Source organism: Tenrec ecaudatus, chromosome 8 (genome assembly GCF_050624435.1).
Source record: "Tenrec ecaudatus isolate mTenEca1 chromosome 8, mTenEca1.hap1, whole genome shotgun sequence".
Taxonomy (NCBI): Eukaryota; Metazoa; Chordata; class Mammalia; order Afrosoricida; family Tenrecidae; genus Tenrec; species Tenrec ecaudatus.
In genome coordinates this window covers 6,857,683-6,874,225 of record NC_134537.1, presented here as the reverse complement: position 1 = coordinate 6,874,225, position 16,543 = coordinate 6,857,683, and the positions used below count along the sequence as shown (strand labels likewise).

General features: G+C 51.9%; 1 protein-coding gene across 2 annotated transcripts in view; it reads left to right on the top strand.

Moving 5' to 3' along the window:
- TCAIM (T cell activation inhibitor, mitochondrial) overlaps positions 1 to 11,191 on the top strand; it is a 43,295-nt gene extending 32,104 nt beyond the window's left edge. For both annotated transcript variants that reach the window (XM_075555979.1, XM_075555978.1), the window contains exons 7-11: positions 1,171 to 1,268; positions 1,513 to 1,604; positions 5,295 to 5,527; positions 6,987 to 7,118; positions 9,463 to 11,191. In XM_075555979.1, the coding sequence (XP_075412094.1) occupies positions 1,171 to 1,268; positions 1,513 to 1,604; positions 5,295 to 5,527; positions 6,987 to 7,118; positions 9,463 to 9,703 (796 nt within the window). In that variant the 3' untranslated portion in view covers positions 9,704 to 11,191. The remainder of the gene's footprint in view (positions 1 to 1,170; positions 1,269 to 1,512; positions 1,605 to 5,294; positions 5,528 to 6,986; positions 7,119 to 9,462) is intronic.
- Positions 11,192 to 16,543: the final 5,352 nt, after the last annotated feature.

Sequence of the window (16,543 nt, the reverse complement as noted above, 5' to 3'; positions counted from 1 at the left end):
TTGAACAGCCCCGGTGAAACCCCATCTGGTGACAAGGAGACCACTCCGGAGCTCTGTCACTGACAAGCGAGAGTCACCACCCATCCAGTCACTTCCAACTCCTGGCACCCGTCCCACGTGGACGAAGTAGGTTTGCCTATAGGTTAATGTTAACTCTTTTACATAGCTTAGCCTTTTAAGTTGTGGGTTAAAGGAAATGTTTTTTGAGTTTTTTCTTGGTTTTTAAAGAAAGAAAGACACCATGTTCTCATTCCATCAGAAATGACATTCATAAGGATTCATGTTTGCATAAATTAGACACCTCAAGTATGTGGTTTGGTTTGGGGGGATTTGGAGTGCCTGGCTCCCGGCCGTGTGTTTTCTGTGACGTGGGATGCCTTCAGCTGACATAAACCCAAACCAAACTTAGCTTGTGCTCCAGTCGATGCCGGCTCATAGGACCCCATAAGGACAGGGTAGATCTGGCCCTGGGGGTTTCCAAGACTGCAGCGCCTACGGGAGTTATTTGTCATCTTGTTATTTGACACGAGCCAAAGCAAAGCCACAGGGAGGCCAAAAGGCTTGTGTGAGGCCGCTGAGCTCCTAAGTTGCAGAGGCAGAGTTGGGGGCGCAGAGCGGGGACGGCTGCCTGGCCCGGCCGCTGGACCTCTCCCCAGCTGGACCTCTGGGAGCCCCGATGAGTGCCAGGCCACATTCTGTTGCTGAGATTCAATCCTGGTTCTTAAGAAAAGAAGATTTGATGTCATAAAAAAAAATCACTTTTATCTAGCCTAAGGTGAAAAGAATTGGATCAGCCTAACTGGGATTTCTAGGTGGAACTCAAATTGAAAACACAATCCTTGTTGACTGACAATGTGAAAAAGGGGGGTGGGGGAGAGTTATTTACTCTCCCCCACCCCCTATCCCATTCTCCCCCTCCTCCTTTTAAAGTGGAAACAACATCGTGTATTTGCGTCTTTAAATACCTGGCTACCTTAGCTTCAGCTGTACTCTTTGGGGTATACGCAGGTAAACAATTGATTGGGTTGCTTCTTGGGGGGAAGCAGCTAGTCGGGAAAGCCCAAGACCCTTTACAACGTGGCGAGGGAAAATGGGGCAGTGTGGGGTGAGTGCTGGCCTCCGCCTTTGGGGAGCCCAGCTGCTAACGGCCTGTGCCCTCTGTTGGCCTAGGTGGCAGAGGAGCTGGGGGATCGCCCACCGCTGTAGCCAGCTGCATAGTTTAGACCGGTTAGCGCAGCAGAACTCGGAAACCCTCAGAAACGCCAAAGGTAAACCGCCCAGGTGCCTCGCTCGCCACGGGCCCCTGCAATGTCTTCTCACACAGGACCTCATCACCACCACAGCGCTGCCTAAGCTCGGAAGGGGACCCCCAGCTAAAATTGCCCCTTCAAACCTCGACTGAAATCGGCTCCCAGATGTGCATGCTTCATGCATGAGCTTGTTTGCGCCCCCGGACAGAGGTCGCCGCCTCGCTGGGCGGTGACCCGTGGGTCTGTGCTCTGTCCCCCTCAGGATGTACGCTGATGTTCACAGACTGCTCGGGGATGAGTGCCGGCGGCCACGTGATGCTGGGAACCATGGACGTCCACCACCACTGGACCAAGGTCAGGAGATAGTGGCTTCCGTCAGCTGTCGACGAGCTTTTCCTGCCGAAGCAGGGTGTTCATTTGTGAACTAGAAAGTGCATCTGGGACCCAGCCCTACAACCCGAACCAACCCTACTGCCCTGGGTCAGTGCAGGCTCAGAGCCACCTGCGCTGCATATCTGCGCCTGCAGATGGAGCCCTGTTGTGATAGCGGTTGCCCGCTGGGCTGCAATGACAGCATCAGCAGTTCAAAACCACGAGCAGCTCCACGGGAGAAAGACAGGGCTTTCTACTGTAAACACTGAGGCTTGGAGAGCCCATGGGTCACCATGAGTCAGCACTGACTCAGTGGTAGAAGCAGACAGCCTCGTTCTCCTACGGAGCTGCGAGTGGTTTTGAACCGCCAGCCTGCGGGCAGCAGTCCATCACATCCCACAGCGCCACCGGGGCCTTTGACTTCCAACCATTGGGTCTCACAGCCTGGTGTCCTCCTCCCGTGTGGCCTTGGCTGACGCCTCCCTTCGATGGCTGTTCGTTTGCAGACAAGCCTTTCAGACCCCAGACACTGTTCTTCCTGACGCCAGGCCCCACCTGGTTTCTGCACCCACAACTTCAGTGATCTCTTCGTGAGGTTGAGCGCTGAGCAGGGCCACGTCATGAGAATGATTGTTCTTAGGGGGGCACAGCATTGTCAATCGACCCCTGGGGACAGAAGGTAATTCTAGGGATGGTGTCATTCACGGAGCCTGTGAAGAAAAGGAAATGTACAAGTAGAGGCCGGCTTCAGACTGCAGCCCGGGCATTGGTGACTTAGGCAGATTGAACTCTTCCGTGAGCGAACACTGTGGACACAGACATGGGGTTGGTGGTGGGGCACAGCTTCCAGTCACACGCATTCACAAAGGCAGAGACCCTGTCATCTCCATCTCTACAAGCCTCCTTTGGGTCCTGCATTTTGTTGTATCCTAAGTCTCACTGCGGTAAATGATGACGTAACCTTGCCGTTGTGACGGCTCCGTGGGACCGTTCCGTTCAGTGGCACCAAAGACCCGCACAGTCACTTAGCTGCCATGACTCTCGACTCCCACAGCTCTCCCGCAGTGCGGAGATTTCACTTTGCATCATCTGTACCGAGATTTCGCCTTCTGAGCCTGTGAGGTAGAAGTCACCCTGGCTTCTGTGGCCGCCACCTCTAACACTGGCCATTCTGGCTTGGATTCATGGCGGGGCGTGTGTTGAGCTTCCTACTTTCTCAACGGAAGTTTCCCCCCATGCTGTTACCACATGGACCCGCGGGATCCATTGCCAGGAAGAAAATGTGAAGGAGCAAAATGATTTTGCCCAAGGCGCTGTTATAAATAATTCATAAATTATTACTATTGCTGCTGCTTTTTTAGTAGGATCCTTGGTGGCACATTGAGTTAGTAAGCATTGAGCTGCCAATCACAGTGAGCGTAAGTAAGCACCATCAAAAAGTAATCACAGTGTGGGATGTTCAAACCCACCAGCTACTCCAAGGACGAGAGTTGAGGCTGGGCAACCCACAGGAGTACTTCCACCCGCCCTCTGAGGTCACTTCAGGAGTCAGAATCAACCCATGGGCAGTGAGTGAGGGCTCTTTTTATAGCAGAGGGGTTTTTTAATGCCTTTTGACTCTTTTTAAAGCTTTCCATATAAAGAAGCACACCAGCCTGTGTGGTCACGAGGTGCTGAAGGGATCAGTTATCAGGCATCAAAGAACAAAAAAAATCATATCATTGTGTGCTCACCTCCCTGATATGATCGCTGAAGACAAATGGGTGCATAAGCAAATGTGGCGAAGAAAGCTGATGGTGCCTGACAATCAAAAGATAAAGCATCTGGGGTCTTAAAGGCTTGAAGGTAAACAAGCAACCATCTAGCTCAGAAGCAACAAAGCTCAAATGGAAGAAGCACACCAGCCTGTGCGATCATGAGGTGTCGAAGGAATTAGATATCAGGCATCATCGGACCAAAAACTTATAGTGAATGAGGGGGGCAGTGCACAGTGGAGACCCAACACCCATTTGTAGGCCACTGGACATTCCCTTACAGAAGGGTCTCGGGGAGGAGACAAGCCAATCAAGGTGTGATGTAGCAACGATGAAACATACAACTTTCCTCTAGTTCCTAAATACCTCTTCCTAACCCACTATCATGATCTCAAGTCTACCTTACAAATCTGGCTAGACCAGAGGATGTACACTGGCACAGATAGGAGCTGGAAATGCAGGGAATCCAGGGCGGATGATCCCTTCAGGACCAGTGATGTGAGTGGTGATACTGGGAGGGTGGAGGGAGCGTGGGTTGGAAAGGGGAAACCAATTACAAGGATCTACATGTGACCTCCTCCTTGGGGGACGGACAACAGAAAAGTGGGTGAAGGGAGACGTCAGACAGGGCAAGATATAACAAAATAATAATTTATAAATGATCAAGGGTTCATGAGGGAATGGGGAGCAAGGAGGGAGGGAAAAATGAGCTGATGCCAGGGCCTTAGGTGGAAAGCAAATGTTTTGAAAATGATGAGGGTAATGAATGTACAAATGTGCTTTACACAACTGATATATGTATGGATTGTGATAAAAATTGTATGAGCCCCTAATAAAATGATTTTTTTTAAACTTTCCATATAAAATCTAAATCCTCGTGTCATACGCGAGGTCCTCACCCGGTCTAGTCTATACCTCCTTTTTAGACTTGTCCCTTTTCACACATCACAAGCCTGTCACACCCCAGCCAGGCCAAACTCCTTCTCTGTTGAGCTGCTAACTTCCAAGGTCAGCTGCTGGAACCCCCCAGCCGCCTGGCAGCAGGAAGGACAGGGCTTTCTACTGTCAAAAGTTACCCTCTCAGAAACCCACGGGGACATTCTACTCTGTCCTATCGGGTCGCTGCGAATCGGCATCCGCCGGTGGCAGTGGAAACCTTTCTGCTTGTTTGTACACTCTCTCTCCTCTGTCCCACATCCATCTACCTGTGCTAAGTTCAATGATCTTGTGGTCAGATGGACTTGCCTGGAACCCTTTGTTTGAACCTGCTCTTCAGAGCCTCGGCTACGAGCCTCGGGGAAACAGAAGCAGGTGCCCAGGACCTGTGTACTCCAGGTGCCCGGTTCATTACCAAACATCATGGGATGTGCTCAGAAATGTAATACTGCATTCGGTTGAGTTTGGAGATTAAATTCTAAAGGAATGGCGCTCATGCTTTTTGGGAAGGGGGGGTGGCTTATTTTTTTGACTTTTTTTTTAAGCCGTTTTACTGACATCTGAGTCACATCACACAATTCAGTAGTTCGGTCATATTGAAGTTGTGCAGTCGTCCCCACAGTCAAGTTCAGAACATTGTCTTATGCTCATTGTACAAGCGCGCCTATTTCCCCACCGCCCCTGAAGGTCTAAATTCTTCTTCAGCATACCATTTATTCACTCTAACCTTATTTAAGAGTCTTACCTGAGTTAAACATTAGTGCTTAGGAATTTATCTAAAATGTCTCAAGATTTTCAGTGTTTTAGTTGAATATTCATGATTTTCAACATGACATTGTCCTTACTTATCTCTCCGTTGGATGTTCCTCCTCAGACAATGATTATCTTGTTAAAATTGCTCGTTCTGTGTCTCAGAGCCTAAAATCGAGTGATCGTGCTAACAGAAGGGTATTGTGTTTCCCTCTTCTTAAAAACACGACAGCTGTTTGAGAGATTGCCGAGTTATTTTGACCTTCAGAGGAAGCTGATGCTCTTGGAAGACCAAATAAGCTGTCTTCTCGGGGGCCTTCAAGTCGTTTATATTGAAGAGTTGCAGCCGGTGCTGACACTTGAGGAGCATTACGCTCTCCTTGATGTGTTCCATAACAGATTGGTGAAAAATAGAATGCCTTTTCATCCTCGAAGCCTGCGTGGTTTACAGATGATCCTGGACAGGTAAACAAGTATCTAAAACAGAAGGGTGACGTTGTGTGGTTTTTAATTAAAAGGTCATTTCATCGGGGGCTTTCAGCTCTTATAACATTGCCACATATCAATGTGTCAAGCATGTTTGTCCATGTTTCATCATCACTTTCTAAATATTTTCTTTCTGTTGGAGCCCTTGGTATCAGCTCCTCTCTCACTTGCCTGCGTTCTGTATCCAGGGATGGCCTGCTCGAACATCCTGGGCTCGCATCCCCACCTCCCGGGCACAGGCCATCCTGGGGGACACACAGTAGCATTACACTCTCTTCAGTCAACGGCCAGCGTTAGCCTAGTTGATTCTACTTGCCAGCCACTGTGCTTACCTGTTAGTGTATTTCATACCGTTGAAACACCGGACAGAGCAAGATCAAACCATGCCACTTTGTTCAAATTTAAAAAGCCTTTTTATTTGACCAGCGGGTGAAAGGAGGCCAGAGCCCAGAAAAGCAGGGTTTGATAGTCAGAAGGGGAGGACCTGGCAGGATCTTGGGAGGGGCTGGGCCAGGGTCTGGGGGTTATCAGGAGGGGCCGAGGGGACAATTTCCTGAGGACGTCTTTGGGAGAAACAGAGGGGGCATTTGCTGAGGACGTCATCGGGAGGCTCGAAGGGCCACTAATCTGTGTACATGTGACACACTTAGTACCTAAATGCTCAGGCTCCTTCAGCTCTTACGACTTCAGCCTGAAGCGGGTTCTGCACAGGGCCAGGAAGTGTGTGGCCCTGCTGTCCGAGGCCGGGGGGAGAGCCTGTCACTGGAGCCAAGAACACGCCTGGGCGATTTGAGAAGCTCTGGGCTGAGACGTTCAGGAGCTGCAGGAGGCAAGCAGCCGGGGTCCTCCTCGGGGATTCTCAGAGCCCGGTCTTGACCCCACACGTTAACACACAAGATGCTGGCTTTTGGAGGTGGTGGCTTTCTGCACGGTGACTACAGGATGGGATGAGCAGGTTTTTACAGTGTCACCGGAGACAATGGATACTCTGAGAAAGCGTATTTTGCGGGGACTCTTGGGAAAGGATCTAGACCTACATTCCCTGCCTTAGACTCCCCCTTCCCCCCAAGCTTCCACACACCCTTGTTGATCTAAACTTGAGTTGTGTTTCATGTCTGGGTATCGTACTGACCGTGTTCACCTCCATCCCCTGCTAGAACATTCCCTTCCTGCTGATTAAGCTCAAAATGAATTTTTACACTAAGGGAGGGAGGGAGGGAGGACTGTTACATTTTGGATTTCTAACAGACTAGAATCTTATGTTACATTTCCAGTGTTGATTTTCCCTATGTCAGTCATTCCTACCAAACGTGTCTTGGTTGGGGGGGCGGGGGTGGGGGTGTCAGGAAAGATCTAAGGTAGATTTTCCTAATTCCTTTTTCAAAGATTAAGAAAGCACCTTCTTGAGGAGCACGGGGTAATGGCTGCTTTCTTCCAGCGACAGGTACGCGCCGAGCTTGCATGAGCTCGGGCATTTCAACATCCCGGTCCTCTGCGAGCCCGCGAGCCTGCAGTGGTTCATCCTCACCAGAGCCCAGCAGGCCAGAGAGAAGCTGAGAAGGAAGGAGGAGTAAGTACTTGAGCCCCCCCCCCCGGGGGGGGGCGCGCATCGTTCACTCTCACTGCACAGAAACCGGTGCAGAGCCGATAAGCCTGGGAGCATTCACACTGTCCGACCTGTAGGACACAGACCTCTGCAGAGAGCCCGTGTTTCCTATCCCCCACCTTGTTCTGCAGGGGACTTGATGAGGTGCTTCTGTGAGTGTCAGGACCTTAGTCACTGTCTGCCTCCATTTGAGAAGGACACCTGGTAAAGCACAGGGTGGAAAATCCAAGGACTGGACAGAACGTCCGCAGGTGGAGAAGGGTGACCACCAGATTGGGGACTGCCGGATCAACTGGGACCTCTCGTCCTTACAGAGTCCAGAGCTACTGAGAGGGAGACCTCTTCGTCTCCATTTTAATTGAGAAGAAATTCTAAAGTAAAACTGCTGATTGAGTTCAAAATCTCTGCGCTGGCTTTTGAAGGAACCCCATGACAGCCGTGTCCTGTCCCTGGAGTAGCTGCCCGCGGGAACTCTGTTTTCCATCTGCTCTGAGCATCTCAGGGCTTTGTTGTCCCATCATGCTACCCCAGGAGGCTTTGTGACCACGGAGCCAGCCTGCTCTGTTCCCGTCGTGTGCCTTGCGTGGGGGCCCGTGCCCCTGGCGGAAAGATGAAGGAGACCTGCTCCCTGCTCTCCTGGGACTTGGTCCCAGTAGGAAACTTGAGTGCCCGCCATGGATGTGCATGGCAGAGGAGCTCACGCAAATGGGAGTCAGTTGCTCTGGGGCTTGGGCGTGAGGGGAAAGAAGAAGCTGTAGCCACCAGGGGAGGGACAAAGGGACAGTCAGGCACCCGCGGACCCTGAAGGACTCCATGGTGGCTTGTTCAGCAGAGGGCAGGGTGGGGTGGAAGCAGCTGCATGGTCTTCTCCCACCCTTGTGTCCTTGGCGCCCACACGCCTTCAAAGGTGGGGGGATGTCCATTAGCAACATGCAGGTTGGCAACTGAAGCGAAGCCATCCCTCGAGGCAAAGGGTTCCGTGGTCATCCCTGTGCACCTGCTTGTAGCTCGGGACTGACTCAGCCAGGTCCTCTTGCTCAGTCACCGCACCTCTTGTTCCGCCTTTAGTCGGATCAGATAATGTTCTACCTAACGTCTGCTCTGACCCTTGGGGCCCTGCTGCCTGTAGCTGCTGGTTCCATTTGTGATACCAGGTACTCAGGCACCCCCTGCCTTCGAGTCAGTTCCAACACTAACTACCTCACAGGGCAGGAGAGAGCTGCCCCCGGGGGCTCCCCGACGGCCACCAGGAAGACAAGCGCCTGCAGACAGACTCGAGTCTGTCTGTAAGGAGTGCTGGTGGCGGTGGCACAAAGGCACAGCTGGGCGCACTTGGAGATGGCCCCGTGGGTGTCCCAGCAGACCCATCTGCTTTGTACGTGTGGGAGCTTTTCCACAATAAAAAGGCTTAAAGTCTCCTTTGGAAAGCGGATGCTAGAGGAGCGTGGTTGTGTGCGTTGCTAACCTTTCCGTGTCATAGACCCGTTGGACTCTGAAGTGCATGTGCATCGCTGGGGTGAGAATTTTAGTGCGTGAACAGAGAACGCACGCGTCTGACATACAGCCACTAAAGCAGTAGTTCTCAACCTGTGGGCCAAACGACCCTTTCACAGGGTCGCCTAAGACCATCAGAAAACACATCTTTCCAACGGTCTTAGGAACCGAGACACCGCTCCTCTATCCGTCTCCAGGCGTGTCCACCCACATGCAGACACGCCCACAGACGAGGACCCCGCATGAAGACTGTGACCCATGCTCCACCATGCTTCCAGACAAAACTGCCTTTCTTTGTCATTAGAAATATTTCACAATATATAATTACATCTTGTTTTTATGATGAATCACTATGCTTTAATTATGTTCAATTTGTAACAATGAAAAAACTTCCTGCATGTCAGATCTTTATATTATGATTCATGACAGTAGCAAAATGACAGTGATGAAGTGGCAATGGAAATCATTCTGTGGTTGGAGGGCACCACCGCGTGAGGAACTGTATGAAAGGGTCGTGGCGGTGGGAAGGTTGGATAAGCCCACAGAACCAGCTGGAGAACAGCCACTGCAGCCCAGACTTCCAGCTCTCTGCGGGGGCCCCGGACACCAGCCCCTCCCCTGCGCGGAGCCCCCTGCCTGCTGTCCGGGGGCCTTCCTTTCCCTCCCTGCACTGACTGCGCTGATGCCCCACCCACCCGGACTCACTCGAGGGGCTGCCAGTGCATCACTGTGTGTCCTGGGGGTTTGCAGGCCTTCTGGGGTTCTGGGGTTCAGGTCTTCACTGACGGGAATATTTTCCTTTTCTGTGAAACAGGCTGAAGGTTATTGAGCATGAGTTGATACAGGCCTCCACGCGCAAGTTCTCCCTGCAGAAGTTATACAAGGAGCCCGGCGTGTCCAGCATGCAGATGGTGGAGTGCTGCCAGAGGCTGCTGGAATTGTCCCTGCCTTACCTGCACGGCATGCACCTGTGTGTCTCCCACTTCTACTCGGTGATGCAGGACGGGGACCTCTGTATCCCTTGGAATTGGAAGAATGGAGAAACCACTAAGTGACATCAGTCTTGTTGGTTTTTTTTTTTTAACTAAACACTGTTAAGTTAAACTTATTTAAACCCAACAGTTTGATATCACAGTATTACGCTATATATTGTAAGAGCCAAGTTTCTAATTGCTGCTTTAAAGGCCGACATTTTTAAAGACATTAATTTCTACTAGGACACCATCTTTTAAAGACAGTTTTTGCCTCTTGATGGTGTGAGACTTCTGCACGCACCGACCAGCCCGGGTCCAGAGGATGGCGCCTGAAGCGTCCGGGAGATGTGGAAATGAAGGAGACAAGAGTAACGATGGTGTCTTTCTGTGAACGGTTCCAGGGCCAAACAAGCACATGTGTATTAACAGACCTCACGTTCACGCCAGCTCTGGAGGCGTGGAACCCGCCTCCTCATGTCATATTTGTGCACATGCACGTGTTCTTGCAGCCAGCCAGTCAGTCAGTTGTCCAAAACAGATGAGTGACAAGCAGCAAATTTTGCCTGAGAGGGTTAAAAAAAAAGAGGTGGTGAGGACCGAACCTGAATGACTATATGGGCCTGTCACTGTCAGAAGCAGCTGAGACCCATTTATTGAAACAGTGCCACTGACAAAGCACTGAGGGTTACATTCTTGATCTCTCACCAACCACAATTTTGTAACTGTTGTACCTTAAACCGCTGGGCAAAAGCCTCCCGTTACCTCTGACCTGGGGAAAGCCCGTCAGAGCTCCTGATAGGCACACGCTCACGCGTGCACGTACACACACACACACCCTCCCCCACCCGCTCACATGTACACACACACACCCTCCCCCACCCCCCACCTGGGGGAAAGCCCCTCAGAGCCCCTGATAGGCATGCCCTCCAACTAACTCTCTCTAATCCCTCCCTCCACTACAGGCTCCAAATTTTCCCTCTACAGGTGTTTCCCCTGAAGGGCTCTTTGCAACCAGATGCAACAGCTCTTCAGCTGACTTCTCAAGAGAAGGAAAATCCTGTTTAGACAGAGTTTTACTGCTGAGAAAAATATTAAAAGAATGCTTCCCCCTCAGTGCTTAGAAAGGAAAGGAGGCATTCCACTGGTTTGGAGGTGGCTGCTTTAAAGAACATGCGTCTAAAACCCGGGTTCTTGTCAATGGCGTTCCAATACGTGTTCAGCAAATAATGTGTTGACGGAGAATTACTACCGATCGTGCATATTACCCCCCCTTTTAACCTGTGCCTAACAACTACACGGAAATTATTTTTCTAATGTAGCGAATGTTTGTGGTCTATATTTTCAAGAGCCAAATAATGAGTTTAGAAAGAAAACCTTAAAAGTTATCTAAGAAAATTTTTTGTAAAGCTAGGTTTGTATTGTGTCATTTCTAAAAACCAGCTGATGCAGAATCCTCAATCGTTTGTGTTGAATGGGATTTTGTCCCAGAACTAATGGGGACGTAATAAATAATGCTTCCATCAGTCACAACCGAAGCTTTGTTGTTTTCAGCTAGTCATTCTTTTTACAACTTAATAGGGAGTTCCGAGACCCGTGGCACCTGTGTGTGCCTATTTCCAGGGAAGATGTCACGGCGTCAGTACGTCACGCGGCGGTGGTCCTGCGCTGCCTGCCGTGATGTTGGAAGCCGTTCCTCAGGTATCTCACCTGCCAGGGTGAGCCATGGTGGACTTCCCGACTGAGGGCCTCCAGACTAACAGACGAGGGAGAAGGCTTTATGCCCCTGCTGTCCAACTCGATGGGGCACGTCGTGAGGCGGGATCGCCCAGAGGAGAGCATGTTTGGTGAAGGAGAGGGAGACCCTCCGTGAGACGGCTTGCCCCGTAACTAGCCCCCAGCACACCAGTCCCCGGAAGGACAGTGCATCTCCCGGCCACATCCTGTTGTGTCGTGCCTAGGTCAGAGGCAGGATTGGCCCAGCGGTCCCCGTCTACCTGCTTGACTTCACGTCCCGGCTTTCCTGAGGAAACTCGTAAGAACTAAAAGGGAGAGTTCTCCCCACCACTGAAGACCGGTGCAGGAGCAAGCCTTTAAAACCGTTTCCACACAGCCTCGGCCACACGCGTGACCCCTCTTCCCCTCGTCACCACCAGAACCCCCGGGAAGAGCCCCTCTGTCGACTAGCGCCTGCCCAGTGTGCCCCGGGCCTGGTGCAGCCAGCGGGCCTGCAGTCGGCCACAGCCACTCAGCTCTTTGCTCAGACACCCCCCCCCCCATAAACCCTTGGTGAAGGGCGTCAAGGCCGCCCAGATGCAGCACCTGCCTGTCAACACCCAGGAGGGCGGCGCTGGAGAGGACACAGGTGAAAGCCCTTCCTGGGACTCGAGGGAGCATTCTGGGGCATGTTTTTGTCTAAGCTCAAAGAGATGTTGCCTACAGGCCATTCGAGGACCCCCAAGCTGTCGACAGGAGAGGGTTCGGACCGTGTGTCCAAGGGTCTGAGCTGACCTTGAACAGCCCGCAGCATCTCCAGCTCTGTGAAGGTCAGTGTCAAGATTGGGTCGGACCTGGGGCAGCACTACACACTGCCCTATGGGGAGAGTGGAGTGGGGACCATGAGCAGAGAGGGCCAGACCGTGATAGTCTCAGACCGTCTTTGCCCTCTCGTTAGGCTGTTGGGCGGCGCGGTGTATTCTCTGAATCCATCATGTGGTAGCCTCTGTCAGAACTTCTCTGTGGCTGAGGAACCTGCTTACCACACGTGGATCCACTTACTGTGATGGGCAGTCAGGCTGCCTCCACCCTTTGGTCACTCACGCCGAGGACCGCTGCAGCGAACACCAGTGTGGCGGCATCTCTGCATTGGCATGTCAAGTTCAACGAGATGTATCTTGGGGGCACCCCATACACATTTTTCCCACTAGGCGAGCACTGAGCAACTCCCTGAGTTAGTGCACCTGTTAAGTTTCTCAGGTGGGAAATGCCTCGGTCCTTGGCCTTGCACCCAAGCCTGGTTTGTGATCCAAGTGGATTTCTAGAAAGGACGGGAGGAGTCTCAGGTTTCACAGTCTCAAAGGAGTGCACGCTTTTTCCAGGGAAGTGTGCCGAACCTCGCATAAGCTGCGCTGGGGCTCACCACTGATTGTGGGTGACCTCCTGGGACTGCGTGCCCACACGTGGTGACCTGAGGCCAGAGAGACTGCGATGGGGCCGAGCAGGCACTGGAGCAGAGTCAAGGGCAGAGGAGCATGTCGTCCCTCTGCCAAGGTATTTAAACCTCTGGCTGGCGAGGTGTGGTCGAAGGTATTAGTTGAGCTCATTGGCTGACTCAACCCACCTGGGTCTAGTTTGGGACACCAGGTGTACCGCCCACCTGGCTGGTTGGGGGCGGGGGGGTTGAGTTGGAGCATGCCAAGTTAAAGTCTTTATGGCTGGCTGAGGCTCACCTGATTTTCCTTCTAGCCGCCTTGTGCAGGCATGGGGAGGGACAACCCCTCTATCCCTAGCCTGCTCCCTAACACACCCAGTGGTTCTGACAAATGCTTTAAGTGTCATGGAAAGTCCTTTGAAGAGGATAAGGTTGTTTGGTTAAAATACAATAAGACACAAAAAATAAAAACAAAAATCACAACAAAATACATAGCTTTGGGGAAAAAAAAATCCAGGACATTTTTTGGTGGGGAGGTACCGCCTCGTATGCCTAGGAAAGGAATTGCTAGACCAGAGGGGAAGTGCCAGTCTGGCCACAGCCCGAGCCCAGACTGGACCCCTCCAGTTCTTATCCGAAGAACCAGCAGATGGTGCCCGTCCACACCTCAGCCTTCACCTAGCCCTCCTTCCCACCAGCCAGAGCAGGGCGTCTGCTGGCACCACACGGGCTGCGGGTGGCAGTCTTAGGGTGGCGTTTACACACATCTCATGCCAGCACGTCGCTTCATGCCAGGGAAGCTGGCTCAGCAGAGGACGTGGCCCAAATGAGGTGGATGGGGTGGCAGGGGAGTAGAGGGGGGCATTGACTTTGCACACTCTTAACCTTTGGGGAAGGAGCCTTGTTGGTGTAAATGGGTAAGGGACTCAGCTACTAGCTGGCATGTTGCGGTTCAAACCTGCCCAGTGAATCCCCAGGAGAAAGACCTAGTGATCCACCCCCATACGGATTAGAGTCAAGAAAACCCAATGGGGGGCAGTTCTCCTCTGCCATTGGGGTCTGTAGGAATGGAAGTCAACTCCACAGGGCACCCAGGGACAGCAACCACCTATGGGATACAGTCAGCTTCTCTGGTTCGTGTTCTTGTTACCACCGCACCACACACTCCGGCCCAGACCCGGGCTCCCTGCGCCTAGGTCAGCAGCACAGAGAAGCCTTCTCAGGAAGCCCGTGCACGGGGGAGGCTGGGGTGTACAAGCCACAAGTCCGTCCCAGCCCTGATACGACACTTGGATCCCCACCCAGATAAAGCAAGACGCTTCAATGTAGGGGTGCCATTTGTCCTCTGAGGGAGCATCTCCTCCTTCCACAGATCTTCCCAGAGCACCTTCAGGCCCTGTTCTAGGCACTCAGGACACAGGACCGGAGAGACACACCCTCCCTCGCCATCGGCCTGCCCTTGGTACCTGGGTTTCCTTCGGCTCTCATTGCAAATGACCGCACACCTGGGGGTGTGGGGAGGTGGTAGCTTCAAACCACAGGAAGGTACCTTCATGGCTCTAGAGGCTAATGCATTGGTTCCAACTCCTAGCAAGTGGCCCCTTGGGCAAAGTGGAATGACTCCATGGGGTTTCTGCCAGGTCTTGCTCCCCTCGGAGCAACAGGCAGGTTCGAACCACTCACCTTTTTGTTAGCGTCTGACATAGTTAAAGTTTATTGTGCCAACCTGGCTGATGAACACATGTGGGGTTAATAGAAGGGCAGAGAGATAAATGGCTCGGTAAGCCTCACCTTTCTAGTTCTCTGGTCTCTTGCTTTGTGATAGTCGCACCAGGGTGCATCTGCCTTAGCCAGTTCCCTGCTTCAGCTGGCAAGGCTCATTTCCTGCAAGACATTCCTGAGGAGAAGCCACATGGACCTACCTCGATGCAGCCCTAGGTGCTGGAGCACCCATGAGGAGACCCCTGTCAGCACTGACATGCTTACACACTCACTGATTCGGCTTTCCTCCTGCAGTCAGCATCATAGTGTGTGTTTTGTGAGATGGAGGACTTCTTTGTGGATTGGTGTCAGATATATAGGTTGATGTTGGACTTGTGGACTTGGGCAGCACTGGGTTGGGATGTTTTCTTGATGCGCACTTACCCTTTATATAAAACTCTCTCATATGGATGAGTATCTGTGGATTTGTTTCTCTAATGTACCCAGACTGACACAGGGTCTGAGCACTTAATCTTCTTCACAACTAGGCTCCATTCCTGGAGCCAAAAACTCACTGTCGCTGAGTTGATTCCAACTCCCAGGACAGGGTAGGGCTGCCCCCTGTGGGTGTCCAAGACTGTGACTCTTGACGGGAGTGGGAAGCCTCTTCCCCCCCTCCCCCTTGGAACAGTCGGTGGTTTCGAACTGCTGACTTTGCAGTTAGCAGCCCACGGCGGCACCGGTGCACTACCAGATCAAGAGGGGGCGGGGCTCCCTCTGGAGGATCTGTGGGAGGATCCATCCTTCCTATGCCTCTTCCATCTTCCGGTGGCTGGCTGCCCTTGTGACCACCCCACCCCAGCCTCCACCTTCATCCTAGCACCACCGCCTCCTCTTCCTTGTGTCCTGTAAGGATACAGGGATGCCACTTGGGACCCACAAAGATCATCCAGGATAAGGCACCTCATATCTAGATCCTCCCCACCGCTTGTCACTTTGTCACCCTGTGGTGGCTTGTGTGTTGCTGTGATGCTGGAAGCTTTGTCCCTGGTATGTCAAGTGCCCTCAGGATCACTCAGAGGGAATAGGTTTCCACAGAGCTTCCAGACTCAGAAGAGACCATGAAGAAGGCCCTCCGATTCAGAGGAAGTAGCCAGTGATAAGCCTTATCCATGGCATGGGATCATTGTCAGTGACTACAAACCAAATGAACAGAAACAGCCTTGTTGGAGAGAGAGCCAGAGGGGGGGGTGGCCTTGAGTTGGAAGACACTCAAGGTGTGACCGAGGAGGAGCTGCTGTCTCAGAGTGGGGTCACACATGGTGGCGAGAGGAGTCAAGCCTTTGGGATCCCCCTGTGCTGGTGGAGCACAGCTCAGCATGAGAAGAAACAGCTGCAACAATCTAACCCATGGAATCTGGAATGTACAAAGTATCGTCAGAGTGAGCCAGCCTCTGACAATCTCAGGGTCCGTAGACGCAATTGTACAGGCCATAAGAGCGATCATAATAAAGTCAAGAAGAGGAGGGATAGGAGAGAAGATAAAGGAGTCAGACACATTTCATAGTACCATACTCACCTCACCCCATTCCGTGGTCCACATGAAGGTGGGAGAAGAGAGAGATGGAGTCTTTACTGTCTTGGGAATTTATAGGTAACCATAAGACTTGCATATTCAAAAGTTACATACGTCACAAGTTGGGTGGTAATCACAGTAAAGTCCCTGAGCTCACAGGTGAGGAACCCTAATACCTGCACTGGGGGACAGGATGAGGTGGGCGCTGGATGCTGCTGTGGGAGGAGATAATCAAGGAATGTCTGCTTCTACAGAGAGATAGAATCAACCATATGCTCACATTAAGGCAGCATAGCTGTTTGGGGACAATCTGTGCGAATGATATTTAAAGCAGGATCATGGACTTTATCTCTAACTTACCAAAGTGGTGGCTTTCCTACCATGGAATACTAGCTTTCCAGATTCCCTCTGTTGTAAATTCGGGAATAAAGTTCTCGTCATATTTCCCTCAGTGTGAGTTTCCCACAAAGTATGAATGTGTTAGGGTTTTCTAGAG